The sequence below is a fragment of the Gymnoscopelus microlampas genome (genome assembly GCF_963454915.1).
Source record: "Gymnoscopelus microlampas genome assembly, chromosome: 5".
Lineage (NCBI taxonomy): Eukaryota > Metazoa > Chordata > Actinopteri > Myctophiformes > Myctophidae > Gymnoscopelus > Gymnoscopelus microlampas.
In genome coordinates this window covers 18,281,357-18,296,458 of record NC_139942.1, presented here as the reverse complement: position 1 = coordinate 18,296,458, position 15,102 = coordinate 18,281,357, and the positions used below count along the sequence as shown (strand labels likewise).

The window sequence follows — 15,102 nt, the reverse complement described above, 5'->3', positions numbered from 1 at the left end:
ATAATATAAATAATATAATATACACTAACATAATGGCTATATAAGGCGACTCATCGCGTCACCGAGGGACGGGCGGATGGATCATTCACCATCTTGTGTGCCTTTTTATTTATGCGTCTCGCTGCCTCCATCCACGATGCACCATTCATGCATCCTTCTTTACGCACCTGAAGACCGGAGCCCCGCCGCGAGGAAAACGCTCCATTACAGCTGATTTGCGTCTCGGGTGATGAGTGCTCGCTCTCGTCGTGTATACACGCTGAAATCCCGTGCGTGTGCCGGGCCAAAGAGGACGGTAGGTAGTGCTGTTATTACTATAGCCTGTCATGATCGACTCCGCACAGATGTAGGCTAAAAGGCAAGCCGTACACCGTTCAAACAAAGACATCCTCCTGCCCCACACTGACGCACCGAGCCGCACGTCGCCGCTTGACATGACAACACAGAGCCGACGACACCGGACCAGCAGGATCAGGATCAAGGGGCACCGACGTTCGGCCGGCCGCGTGGACTCGACAGTGAGGAATAAAGGAGCCGTCAGACGCGGCGCGGTGGGGAAGCAGCAGCCCAGGGGAGGCCGGATTGCAGCTTCTGGGGACAAACACCAAGGGCAGTGCGGCAGTCAGCAGACAGCACGGGGAACGGAGGCTGCAGAGACCTGGGATACCTTCCATCCGCTCCACAAATGATTCTGGATGTTTTTATATCTGATCGAATGGTGGCTATGGGTTTACTTTAAGAGTGATGCCGTTATTTATTTTTTCTCTCCCTCACACCCAAACGGCGATTATGGCCAATTGAACTGATCTGCTCTTCAAGGCAAGGGTGGAACCCGAAGGGGACTGATGTGATGGACATACGGGTCAGGTGTCATTGGTTCCCCCTGTCTCCGGTTCTGCTTACTCTGCTACTCGCCAGCACGATGGGCTGCCTTCAGAGCATCGCGTGCAAGCCTCGAATCAGACGGGAGAACATCGTGGTGTACGAGGTGTCGGCATCCATTGACCAGTGTCCGACCGTCATCGAAGAGAACTCACCCATCGTCCTGCGTTACAAGACGCCTTACTTCAGGGCCTCGGCGGGCATCGTGATGCCACCGGTGCCCCGGAATGAGACCTGGGTGGTGGGGTGGATCCAAGCTTGTACCCAGATGGAGTTCTACAACACCTATGGGGACATTGGCATGTAAGTTCTGGGCCGTGATGTGACAGGTGCAGTGGTCAAGTGGTCTCACTTTGCTGAGTGTGTGTATGTGTGTGTGTGTGTGTGTGTGTGTGTGTGTGTGTGTGTGTGTGTGTGTGTGTGTGCGTGCGTGCGTGCGTGCGTGCGTGCGTGCGTGCGTGCGTGCGTGCGTGCGTGCGTGCGTGCGTGCGTGCGTGCGTGTGTTTGCATACATAGGCCTATATATAAAAATCCTTGTCGACCCCACCACCTTCACATCATGTGACCATAAAACTGATTCTGGAACCACCCCACACACACACACACACACACACACACACACACACACACACACACACACACATACACACACACACACCAGCAGACAGAAGACCTGGGAGCTTGTTATTGTCAGTGAATCTCTCAGTCTGTCCTCCTCTCTCTCTCTGCCCGCTGCCGCAGGTCCAGCTGGGAATTACCGGAGCTGCGTGAGGGCCGGGTCAAGGCCATCAGCGACTCGGACGGTGTCAGCTACCCCTGGTACGGCAACACCACCGAGACGGTCACCCTGACGGGCCCCACGTCCAAGCCGTCGCGTCTGACCGTCAGCATGAACGACAACTTCTATCCCAGCGTGACCTGGGCCGTGCCCATCAGCAACAGCAACACGCCCATGTTGACACACATCACCCGAGACCAGAGCTTCATCACCTGGCTGGTCGCCATGAACTCCGTCACCAAGGTAGGACTAGAGCCTGACCCATGCCAGATTCTTGGGTCCGATGACGATCCCAATTTTGGAGAGTCAGACTACCGATTACTGAAAATGTAATTGACATTCTGTCAAAAAAGGATTAAATCCATTCTAATCAATTTGGAGAAAAAAAACAATCTACAAGCTCACAAAGCAACACATTGTGAACTTGTAGATCTGCCATTTTTGAAAATCTTTGGAAGACTTTTGGAAATGTTTGCCTATAATGACATGCCCAAAATAGGGATTATAGGGGGGGAAATCATAACACACCGGCTGCATAATTGCCAGTACCGATGTAAGACTGACAAGGCGACAGGACTCAGCACCTATTCAGCATCCTGATAGCCAGGCTGTGGAAACTGTCCCTTTAGTCTGTTTGTTCAGCATTTGATACTACAGTATCGCCTGCCTGATGGTAACAGCGTGAACAGATTGTGGCTGGGGTGGTGAGTGTCTCCGACCGACGATCAGCTTAGCCTTGTCTATACCAGTGGTTCCAGGGGTCCTTGACTGGGTTCCAGGGGCTCCCCAGCCCAGATAATATTGCATCAAAATCAGTTTAGCCCCGTTTTATACTTTGGCTGTTCAAAGATAGCGACCTATAAGCTCACAACGCATTGTGAGCTTGTAGATCGTCTAGCTTCAAAGAATTTGGATTAGTTTTTGAAGAATTGTGCAAACATTTGGATACAATTACACACATTTTCTCTTATGGGTGTCCCAGCCACAAAATGGCTTCAGATGAGGGCTTGCAGCCAAATACATAGCAATTTGGGTCCTTGGCATGGAATTGTTTGAGAACCTATACTATATAACTGCAACTTCCACATTCAGTCTGTTCACTGTCCTGTCAGGTCAAATGCCATTAAAGCCTGTGTTTTTCTGCATCATTTTATTAAAGCAGTATCACGGAAGCGAGCACTGCAGCCCGCTTTCTTTGAAAATAAGTAATACTCTATCTATTATGGCAGATGAGGGCATTTACTGCATTTACTGGTGAAGTAATGCAGTTAGCAGATCAAATGACACATGTAAGACATGTGTCATTTGATCTGCTAAGTGCATTACTCCACCACAACAGCAAGGTGCTGTAATATAAGTAGCACCAAGAGTAGATCAGTGATTCTAAACCTTTTTAATTTCAAGGACCCCCAGTTTGCTATGCATGAGGCCATGCACTCGGATTGACTACCATTTGTATCTGTGTTACCCCAGTCTACACTGCAATATCCACAGTGATCATTTACCTCTTTGAGTTATAGACGCATAAGGGTCCCATTTGGATCCCAGGTGGTCCCCGGACCTCACATTGAGAACCAGTGGAATAGAGAGGACACAAAGGATACATAACGGGAGCTGTTGTGTGAAACACAGGGCCTAGTTCTCGTCATGAAGTTAAAATAGACCGTGCCTCTAATGCCCAATGCTGTACACCGCCTGCCACGTATCATATATCGTCTCTGTCGGGTGGAAACCTCATATGTCCAAGACAGTTACTTTTCAGGATTCAAACTCAAAAACGCCAAAAGTAGCTGATCGACAATCTCAAAACGCATCGAATCGCACCGCATTTCGAGCTTGCAGATCTGCTATTTTTGATACTTTTGTGCGACGCTGTAGTATGATCAAGTAGGGCGTCAAATTACGAAAAAACACACAAAGTTAGAATATGGAGATAGGAGGTTTCCGCCTGACAGCGACGATATATCAAATATACTAACATAACACCTTCCTCTCTCTCGTCCCCCAGGAGCGCATTGTGCTTCAGACAGTGCGGTGGCGGATGCGCGTAGACATTGCCGTGGACCCAGATATGCCGCTGGGCTCGCGGGCCTCGCTGGTGGGCCGGCCGCATCAGGAGCAGCCCCACATCCTCAACTACCAGGAACCCATCCCGCCCAATGCACTAGGGAGACCTAACGCCAATGACGCCCAGGTGCTAATGTGGAGGCCTCGCAGAGGGGCACCGCTAGTGGTTATACCGCCAAAATAAAAGGGGGTCAACCTGCGAAAACAAAATACAAACTTGGAGAGAGAGACAGAGAGAGCGAAAGGTTGTTTGTTGGGAACGGTAAGGTAATGAAGTGGCGAAGCCTACCGGAGAAGAGGGAATTGAAGTTCCCTACCGTGCTCCAAGAAGACGACAGAGGCTCATTATTAAGTTAAGATTGAAATGACCAATTGCGAGGGGTCATTATGTAAGCCCACTGAGAACTGTTTCTAAAGACAAGCTGAGCCCTACGCCACGCCAACGCTTGTTTGGCCCCAGACGGATTTTGAACTGCACTAGAATTGAGCCTGCCTTTTGACCAGGAAAAAAAACACTGTTTTTTAGAAGTTCCAATGAAGTTTAAGAGAACTGCTTCCTGCATTATTATGTAGATCTTATTGCATGAAAGAGAGAGCGCGAGAGAGATAAATCTTTACAAGGCACAAAATAGCATTTCTTTTATACATCTTGTTATCGGAAGACATTTTGAATGGAAATGATCTTGTGTCCGAAGTGACATCCATGCAAGCTGGGCAAAAGCTCCTCAGTGCCAATTCTGGACGTAAAGGCCTTTTAGCTCATTCAGTACCACAGTTTAAGGACATACAGAAATTTAAATAGAGATAATTATATGAATCTCCTGTTAGGTTAAGATAAAACTCACACACAACCAGATTGTATTAAGATCACCCACTTGGCATAAAGGTCTGAAAAAAAAAAGTTGCTGCAATAGTGTTCTCTGGAGTTTACTGGAATGAATGAATGTCTGTGCAGAAATTCAATTTTCTGTGGATCTATTGCAACTCTCTTTTGGCAGATAAACTAATTTGTTTGAATTCATGGACCACATATCTTCATCGCTAGCGTGTAATGCCCCAGACCTCATGGTACAGCAGATGTTATATTATTTTGACTGACAGGCTATGAGAGGGTGAGATGGAGCGGTTGAAATGTTGAATAAATGCAGCTGACAAAAAAGTAATTTTTCAATCAATCACATTAAGTGCCAAATAGTTGAATTGGAACATCGCCATAACACTTCAGTGACAGAAAGGAATAAGAGGCTCATAAGATATGAATTAGGGTCACACAAATCATTACAGAGGGCTGAAATCTAATTGGAACATAGCCATACTACAGGTATGGTTTTACATTATTGATTTGGAATGGAGCCAACGACTATATTTCACATGGCAGTGGTCACACTTGTGTATTTTACACAAAGTGTTTTAGAATAGACCCACAAGGTGTGACAGGCTTGATATACAGTATTTGGATCGTATTCATTTGTAATGGAGCCATAGCTTATGGAGGAGGTGCAATTCGTGATGTGCTATATTCAAAGTAGGACAAATAGATCGGTTTGTAACAGGGCTATTTCTTAAAGGAGTAGTTCACCCAAAAAAGTACTTATTTTCTGTCAATTACACACCCCATGAAGCATTGAATTCATGGAGATTTTAATGTTTTTGTCGCATTCCTAAGACAATAATTTGATGACCGGCGGTCGAGTCTCCTACCGGAGACATTAGCATCTTTCCACCGGTAATCAAATTATTGGCTCAGGAATGCGACAAAAAATAAACTACTCCTTTACTAGCATCTGTATTTAGTTCAGTCTGGGATGAGGACATTCCAATCTATTCTCTTTTTTATTTATAAAAGATTACTTTGAATGGTTTGCTTTATTCAAACGTAACAGCAAAGAGTGACCCTATGCGTAAAATCCTTGAATGTTAATTAAAAAATAACACTCATTACAATAGATTGGTAAAGTTTTGCACTTTGAGTGTTGAAGTGACCCCACAGGTGCCACAGTAAAATCCTTAGTGTTCATTGGGGTTAGGGTTAACATTTGCAACTCTCAGGGTGTTATGTTTTTTGTTAAAGGAAAAAATACAAAATCACAATGTTTTTGTTTGTTAAAACAATATCACTTACACCCACTTTAATTTAACGCTGAGGATTGTACTGTGCAGTGAGAGCAGAGAAAATGGGTGACATTCAACAATCAAACTCATAACATTATGCTGCTCATCACACCATCCGTTTGAACCACCAGGGAACTGCCGTTATGATCCATTCTTAATCAATTGCCTGGGCTAGGCGCTGTTTTCTCCATGGGTTGCTGAAACGCTGATGAAATATTGTAATAAAAAATGATGATAGAGCAGCCTACAGTTATGCTGTTGTGGTACAGTCAGGAGATTCCACTGAAGTTTGCTTTTAATCTATTTTCCCTCATAAGGCAATGCTCGAGAAACATTTCTTTAAGCTGCTTCATGTCCTACCCAGGATTTGAACCCTGGTCTCCTGCGTTGGAGAGCAAATTCAAGACAGAATCCCCACTTGGCCACTGCCAGGGCAGATGTTGCTCACTTGAGCTTCAGGCAGTACTACTTGTCCCAGTAGGTGTCCTACCCAACACAAGGGTCTAAATGTCTCCATGGAATAGCAGGGAGACCGCCTCCAAACAAATGTTCTAGTTATATTGTATTAACATACTCTACCTTACAGATTGGCTGAAATAAAATTGTATTCATTCAAATAAGATTACAGCTTTAAACATGTTTAAAGAAAATATGGTCAACACTTTCTAGAGAATCACTGGATTGGAGCACAATCGATCGGTTGGATGGTATTGATAGTGAAATGGTTACCATCAGGATGCCACATCGGTCCTGATTACCGTATGTAACTTAGGTAACTGTTAGTAGTAGGTAGTCTTTAAAAGAGACAATTCTGTTAATTTACTTAATGTAGTTTCCATGTACCAGCCATGGCGGCCAGGTACCATGGCTGGTACATGGATGGTTGAGGATCAGCTGGGGGTCATCCTGCGATCTGATCCAACTCTTGAGATTCCCTTGCCTTTATATCGTTGGCTACGGTGCGTGTGTCATCCCGCTGATGTCAATACGAGACAGTCATATCCATATATAGAGTCCCAATATACCCAAAGATGGAGGCCGTGATGTCGGACTTAGATATGTCAGTTAGCTCCATATATGGAGCTAACTACCTAGTATTGTGTAACTATGGCGACCCATCCAACGAACCTGTATCGTCTCGTTATTGATCACAAACATCAATCAAAAGGTGATAATTTGGTGCAGGTTCCAAACAAGAATTCTTATTAATGGTTCAACTGTAAAATACAGAAGAGCAGTGTGGACTTTGCTCAGGTCATCTGTGGTTTATTGACCTGTAACATCGATCCATCGTTTTTTGGTTTTGTTTGTTGTTCTTTTTGGTTTGTTTTTTAGTGGAGAGTATTTTTCTTTTCACATGCTCTTGGTAGTCATGGCTGCCAGTTCCCACCTGATGTTGTGTGGGAGTTCAGACTGCTCCAGACCGTACTGAATAACTGCTAGCTTACATAATGTCTTAAGACTAGGACTCAAGTCTAAGATGATCAGGTCATCACGTTTGTATCGTCCGCAGAGGATGATACGATCTCCCACCACGCAACAGCACATCCCATGCATTGGACCCGGTCCTTTCCCCTTGGGCTTAAACTTCTTCCAGGAAAATGTCTCTGGATTTAATTTCCATAGATCAGTGAAGTCCTGGCCATAGGCTTCACCACCAAATATGTACAGCTCTCCATTGTAGGTAAAGGCTGAATGACTGAAGCGTCCTTCTGGATGAAAATGTGCATTAGGTGTGCTCGGCCAGCAGTTGGTCTCTGTGTCAAACACTCTTATGTTATAGTAGTTGTACCCTTGCTTGCTTACACCCCCAAATACAAACATCTTTGTCCCGATGATGGTGGCAGAGTGATATATTGAAAAAGGTGGTGAAGTTCCTCTGGTGTTAATTAACGACCAGACCATTGTAGTGGTGTCCAACCTGTAGATGTCATTAGTGGCCATATAATCCTGGGTCCATCCTCCATGGATAAACAAGACCTTCCCCAAGACACAGGCTGAATGGTTCTTCTTCTCTGGAACAGTCCCTGACACCTTGGGTTTGAACCATCTGTGGGTGTCGACATCAAATGCATAAAGCACATTGCAGTGAGGACACAGGATGTAGATGATATATTCTATCAGTACAGCTGTGTGGTTCTCAGCTGTGTGGTTCTCACGTCTGTGTGGTTCGCAGCCTCTTAAAGTTGTCACAGGAGGCAACTTCCCCCAGCATAAAGACACTGTGTTGAAAACATGCACATCAGTCTGATTAATGTTGCCATCACAGAATCCTCCAAAGTAGTACACCTTCTGCTCCACTCCAACAGCAGCATAATGGTTGTATCTCTCTGTTCCTCCACTCAGATGCAGCGTCCAGCGGAACATTTCTCATACCGTAGTTTAACTCTTGCTCTGTAACAGTAGAGACCTAATGTGTGAGCTATCGCTTATTAATGGTTCAGTAGCACGAATGTCACACAAAGTTTGTCAAATCCACAAAGCCGATGAGTTGGAGCCAATGAAGGAAGCTGTGACTGTTGATCAATCACAGTCAGCGCTAATCCTCCGTCCTTCACAGCAGACGGTCCTTCACCTAAGTCTGACATCATAGACTCTCTCTTGGAACTCTACACGAATCCACGGAGCGCTGCCCTGTAGGTGGCGCAACCATTGCTGCGGTGTCAGTCAGCTGCTGCTGCGGTTCTGTCCGTCTGTAACGACGTTAGCAGAGCAGCCATAAACTAGCCTACTGGCACCTGACATAGGTGGTTCGTCCCGATTTTCTGTACATCTTTGTAAAGTTAGTGTTAGTAAAAGTTAGTAAAAAGAGTAACGTGAGCAGTCAGTGACTGCAGCTGACTGACACCGCAGCAACAGCTGACTGAGTCTGACACCGCAGCAATGGTTGCCTACAGGGCAGCGCTCAGTGGATTCGTGTATACAGGGAGATAACTGTCATACCCAGCACTGACATCAGAAACCCCCTCCTGGAGCCTCATATATGGAGCTAACCGAAACATCCAAGCCTGACATCATAGACCCGATCTTTGGGTATAACTGACATCAGGGGCTCCATATCCAAAACTGTTACTTTTCAGGATTCAAATAAAAAGAAAGAAAAAGGAGCAGATCAACAAGCTCAAAAGGCTTTTCGAGTTTGTGGATCTGCAATATTTGTGTGACACTGTAGTATGATCAAGAAGGGCATTCATTTAAGAAAAAACACAAAAAGATATGGAGATAGGTGGTTTCTGCCTGACAGCACCGCTAAGGTATCTCTGTATCGTGGTCATGATGGGTCCAGGGATCATTCTGGTCCCTGTCCAAGTTCCCGTCTGCCAGTCCACACGTAATTCATGTCACGTGACTGATGTACCATCTGTGCCTCTCTCCAGGTCCAGATCTCACCTTCCTTCCTGTCTGTCTTCTGTTGCTCCATCTCCTCACATATACAGTACCTCCATCCCGTCACTGTCCAATCTCCAGTGTTCATCTAAAGGCGGTGTAAGTGATATTTCAAAACAAAGTTTATGTAGTTAAATCTCTATATTTTGATAGTAACCATTGCTATAGTGTTTGTTCAGTAACAGGGCTCTCCCCGTCTCTCCGGCTCTTTAGCAAACAGAAAATACATTTTCAGGTGGGTTACCAATTTCATCCAATCAGTAGAGAGGACACATTTATCTGCTTCAGGTTTATTGAGTTCCACCTTTTTCTGCTCACTTCTTTGAGTCATCACTTCTGATTTAACTTGTTTATCCTGTTATCTGTATGAGTTCTCTCTCCTGATCGAATAAACTTGGTATCCCGATCTGAAAATGCCTTTTCTGAGAGCTGGAGAGACAGGGAGACCCCTGTAACTGAAGAAACGCTCTATAGCAACGATTACTCTCAGAATAGAGCTATTTAACACTTAACAAAATAATATCACTTACTGCGCATTTAACTCTTGAGAGTGTACTGTACAAATTTAACATTTGTAAATGATCAAAGAGTCACAAATGGATACAGTAACAAGAAGAGAAAAAGAACACAACGAGAAAGCCAACCGTTTTCCTGACCTGACCTAATTCTGACTATATCCATATACGAATGGCTTGGTTATTTTTGGATAAAATATCGGTTGCTTCAATGTCAAATAAGTGTTACAATTGTTCAGTTGATCTACCTTTTGTCAAGGCAGCCGAGCCCATTCATCCATCTGTTGCTATAGAGACCAGTGCGCCGGTTTGATTCTGAGCTCAGTGCTTCTGACACCGTTGAAGCAAAATATTCATGGGCTCTGTGTGTGTATGTGTGTGTGTGTGTGTGTGTGTGTGTGTGTGTGTGTGTGTGTGTGTGTGTGTGTGTGTGTGTGTGTGTGTGTGTGCGCGCGTGCGTGCGTGCGCGCGTGCGTGTGTGTGTGTGAGGGAGGGAATGAGGGTCGCAGAGGGAGGCATGGGACTCACATTAAACATTTATCCCACTTTGAATCAAGAAGAAAGCACCTTTAGATCTTTCGACATAACAGACATTTCAAAATTAATTTATTTATGCTTTATCTTTTTTTTCTTCATTAATGCATTTTTCAAATAACTGCATTGTGTACATTCAAGGTCAAAGAATTCCCTTCCCTTTTAATCCACATTAAAAAAGGACATTCAGCATCTTTCAGTAGAACCAACCCCACCTCAATGCAGCAAACATGCAGTTCCTCATTGTGCCACTAGATGGAGTAGTCTGCCTGAAATGTCGGCAGCTTTCTCTTTGAGACAATCACTCCCTTTTGCTCATACTGTACTGTACATCAGTAGCAAATATAGCTCAATCTTCAGTACCCTTTCACAAATATACATAAAAAACCCTTTCCCCAAGCCCCACAAAATATAAATATGTGTTTAAATATATAAAACTATAAAAAGCATTCATGTCCAAACAGCAGGGAGGTTATGACTTCATCTGTGGATTCCACTTGGCCCCATGAGGCCAAATCACTTCCTCATTAAAAGCTCCAAGAGTTAACTGTTTAGTGCTCACCGAAAGCCGCAGGGTAAAGCCCGATTTATACTTTGTTGCACAACAGTATCGCATGCCCAAAATAGTCTACCTAGCTATTTTTGGCGCGCGACTCATGAAGCATAAATTAGGCTTAACACTATACAGTATGTCGTCTCTGTCGGGTGGAAACCTCATATGTCCAAAACTGTTACTTTTCGGGATTCTAATTCTCAAAACGCGTCACTTCGTGCCGCGTTTCGAGCTTGTAGATCTGCTACTTTTGATGCTTTTGTGTGATGTGGCGTTAATTTACAAAAAAACACAAAAAGTTAAAATATGGAGATAAGAGGTTTCTGCCTAACAGCAACAATGTCATGGGAAGTGTGTTATACTGCGTTCACACTAGCAGCGACTGACGGGCTACAGCGACATGACGCGAGACACAAAATGTTTCACTTGTCACTGTGTGACGGGCATGACACTACGAAAAAAAGTTGAGCTGGCTTAACTTTTTTCAACGCTCCAATGACGCAGTGAAGCGTCAATCAATCATGTTTTTATTTCACTGCTTCCACTCCCTTTTTCTCCCCCCACGAATCCTGCTCCGTTCCGGGAATGGAAGGAAAAACAAATATTAGCTGTTAGTGTTAACCATTTCCTTGTGCTATTTAAACCCTAGCCTTTTCATTCATGCAGTGTGGCTTGAGCAATACTTTAACAAAGACCACACTTGGTGTTTTTTTAAGCTTTTGTCACAGCATCAGTCTCATTGCACTTTTAGTACCATTACACCCCTATCATCCATTTGAATGTCGCAGTCAGTAACAATAGTAAACATATGAAATGTCCACATGACCTCCATCTCCTGTGCAAATCAGCATTGTTTCAGGACAGACATGCTGTGCACATAGTCCAGCTGTGTTTCTACCGTGGTTTGACAAAGATGTCACCCTCCGCGTAAGTCAATTCCTTGTCCCGCCTGCTCTGTCACTTCATAGACCGTTGCTCTGTCCGTCTCTTCTTCTCCTCAGGAGATAGTTAACGCTCGAACCCAGGTTCTCTGCTGGTGGTCTATACTTTGGTGGTGCTGAGTACAGGCTTGCGCTCGTAGCTGTAGAGAAACGTTGCAGCAATGACCAGCATCGCTCCTAGGAAGAAAACGCTGAGGGAAAAAACAGAGATATGCTTACATTTTTAACCACGTAAGCCGCTTTTCAGAATATTTCCAACATTTAAAAAAAATAAATAGCAGATGTACAAACTCACAATGCGATATGATGCGATGTGTTGTGAGATTGTATGCTATTTGATCTGCTATTTTTAGAATGTTCACCTATAACATGCCTAACACACAGGTGTCACCATCATGCTAAAAAGGCTAAATTAGGATTTAACGTTAATGCTGTCTGATTTGCCAAGTTATGAAACATTGTTAGTGTTGTTGTTGTTAAATAGCTCTATATGCCCATAGCATTCATTGCTATAGAGTGTTAACATGGGTCTCCCACTCTCCGCATCTTTCCAGCTCTTTGGTAAACAGAAAACCCATTTTCTGGTTGGGATACCAATTTTATCAAATCAGGAGAGAGAACTCATACAGGATAAAGGATGAACAAGTCAAATTGAAAGTGATGAAACAAATAAATGGCAAAATGACAAAATTGGAACTGCAACAAAAGCTGGCGTTTGTGGGGTTCTCTCTCATGAATGAAAATGTTCTCACCTGTAAACTGAAAATGTATTTTGTGTTTATCAAAGACCAGGAGAGACTAGGAGATCCCTGTTACTAACACTCTATAGCAGGGGTGGGCAACTTTGATGATGGAGAGGGCCACTCTATTTCCACACTCACTCCAGAGGGCCACATTGCATATACTTTCGGGCCATTCTATGTCACCCAAAAGTAAAAAATAGCAGATCTAGAAGCTCAAAACGCGTCGCATTGCGACGCGTTTTGAGCTTGTAGATCGGCTATTTTTTAAATTGGAATCCAGATTTTTTTTGCATTTTTTTATTGGAATCCTGGAAAGTAACATTTTTATTTAATGTCAAATGCATTTAGTTATACTTATGTTAACTTTATGAACTTAAATACGAATACATTGGACATAAAAAAGACAATAGAATTTTAATACTTGTCATTAATACTAATATAGACTGAAATAATTAAAGCGGGTCATGTTTGCAATTGTAACAGCTGATATCCATAATATGTCAGTATTCTGATATTAAACTGGGGCCGCATTAAGTGAAGGTGGGGGCCGCATGTGGCCCCCGGGCCGCCAGTTGCCCATGTATGCTCTATAGCAATGATTACAATCCAACCTTTAATTATTCAACAAAAACAAGGTTCATATATTATCTTTGTGAGGCAGAAATAGCGCTCAGACATATTTTCTATGTGTGTGTGTTTTGTAGTTGCAGGCATGGGCTTACCTAGTGGGATCAAAGTCGTTCAACCAGAAGTATGAAATGAGCGTGGACAGGATGATGGACACGGAGGTAGCGAACCCTTTGAGGATGTTGTCGGCGTATTTAATGACCGCTGCAACAACCAAACCGCCTAGAGCCTGCCGACATGCAACACATAGAACAACACACTGCGTTGGAATATATTCTGGGCTTTCATCTCTCAAACACACACACGCACGCACGCACGCACTCTCTCTCACACACGCTCGCACACGCACACGCACACGCACAAGCACACGCACAAGCACACGCACACACTCAGACACACACTCTCACATACGTACGCACGCATGCACGCGCACACACACACACCCCATCTCAAAAATATTTTGTACCAGGGATTTTTCAAAAATAGCCAAAGTATAAAATATGGTTAAAGTGGTTAAAATGATTGTCACGCTAAATTAACACATTTTGCTGGGGACCCCCTGTTACCCCCCCCCCCCCCCCTCCCCGGACCCCACTTTGAGAACCAATGCTCTAAAGGACTGGTGTGCATTGCACCTCTGTGAACTTTGCCTTATATGTGAAAAGAGACATGATGACACATCCTGTACCTGTAAGACCACGACTGTACACGTGATTCTGTTGTATCCCTGAAATATCCCGGCCTCTGACACCCTGCTTCCATCATACACCATCATGCCTGTGAAGCCAAACACGAAGCTGAACAACCCTGGAATAGAGAGAAACAGAGAGAGAGAGAGAGAGAGAGAAAGAGAATAAAATGGGCTTTTAGTTGACATTTTTTAGAAGACAAAACGCACACAACTCATCACTCAAGGACATAACAAAGGAGACTTCACTCTGCTATCAGTATCAGGCACTCAATAAACTCAAACCTCTCAACTCGAATGTATTTGAGTTGAAAAACGTAAGCAAATGAACTGAGAACACACGCACGCACGCATGCACGGACGCACGCACGCACGCACGCACGCACGCACACTACACAAATAAGATAACCCACTGTGTTACTCACCGAGCTGTATATTGCGGATCCACACGCTCTGTTTAGTCTCCTTGAGAATCTTCTCAAAGTAAACGCCAGCAAAGCCACTGGAGATGCAGGCTATGAGCACGGCCATCACGCCTATGAACTGGGTTCCCGCGGACAGCGCCTTCTGCTCAGAGTTGCCTATAGCGTCTGTAGGCCACTGTGGTTTGTAAAGGAAGCGCACACTATTACTCAGTCAGGGCCAAAATGTGCACATAGTAGGCGAGGCACACACAGGCATTGTGAATAAATGAATACACAGCACTAAAACCAGGGGTGGAAAGTAACTGAGTACATCTACTCAGCTGTACTTAAGTGCAATTTTTACTTTACTGGAGTATTTCCAATTTGCAATACTCCAGTAATTTGCAATACTCTACTTTTACTTTTACTTTGTAGATTAGAATTATACATACATTAACCACTTCTGCGCCCTATTTAAACTTTGGCTATTTGAAAATTGCCGATCTACAAGTTCACAATGCGTCGCATCGTGACGTATTGTGAGCCTGTAGATCTGCTATTTTCAAAAGATTTTTGTACATTTAAAAACTTGAAATGAGACACTCTGATGGAGAAACCATCCCCAATAGTTTTGGGGATATGTATAGAATTAATTAACTTTAATTAAACTCCATGGATGGAGTGTGTTCAGTACCTGGACTAGTGCCACCCCGGCCATTAGGATGAGCAAAGAGGACCACTGGTTGAAGCCCAGCCTCTTCCCCAGCATGGAGACTGAGAACAGCGCTGTGGTGAGGATCTTCAGCTGATACGTCACCTGTAAGGGTCACACGTATATACGTCCCACACATACACTGATGAGAAACAGCGT

The 15,102-nt window shown here is 44.2% G+C and overlaps 2 protein-coding genes across 4 annotated transcripts in view; one reads left to right on the top strand and one right to left on the bottom strand.

Annotated features, from left to right (window-relative positions):
• The window catches only part of fam78ba (family with sequence similarity 78 member Ba), a 219,886-nt gene extending 215,562 nt beyond the window's left edge, over nt 1–4,324 (top strand). Inside the window, exons 3-5 of the mRNA XM_084058767.1 lie at nt 820–1,185; nt 1,624–1,903; nt 3,669–4,324. Coding sequence (XP_083914893.1) covers nt 851–1,185; nt 1,624–1,903; nt 3,669–3,911 — 858 coding nt within the window. The 5' untranslated portion in view covers nt 820–850 and the 3' untranslated portion in view covers nt 3,912–4,324. The remainder of the gene's footprint in view (nt 1–819; nt 1,186–1,623; nt 1,904–3,668) is intronic.
• A 6,006-nt stretch (nt 4,325–10,330) lies between these two features.
• Nucleotides 10,331–15,102, bottom strand: part of LOC311046454 (UDP-N-acetylglucosamine transporter-like) — a 17,667-nt gene continuing 12,895 nt past the window's right edge. For all 3 annotated transcript variants that reach the window (XM_084058764.1, XM_084058765.1, XM_084058763.1), the window contains 5 exons: nt 14,926–15,048; nt 14,253–14,427; nt 13,828–13,946; nt 13,235–13,368; nt 10,331–11,960 (listed from right to left, as the gene is read on the bottom strand). In XM_084058764.1, the coding sequence (XP_083914890.1) occupies nt 11,870–11,960; nt 13,235–13,368; nt 13,828–13,946; nt 14,253–14,427; nt 14,926–15,048 (642 nt within the window). In that variant the 3' untranslated portion in view covers nt 10,331–11,869. The remainder of the gene's footprint in view (nt 11,961–13,234; nt 13,369–13,827; nt 13,947–14,252; nt 14,428–14,925; nt 15,049–15,102) is intronic.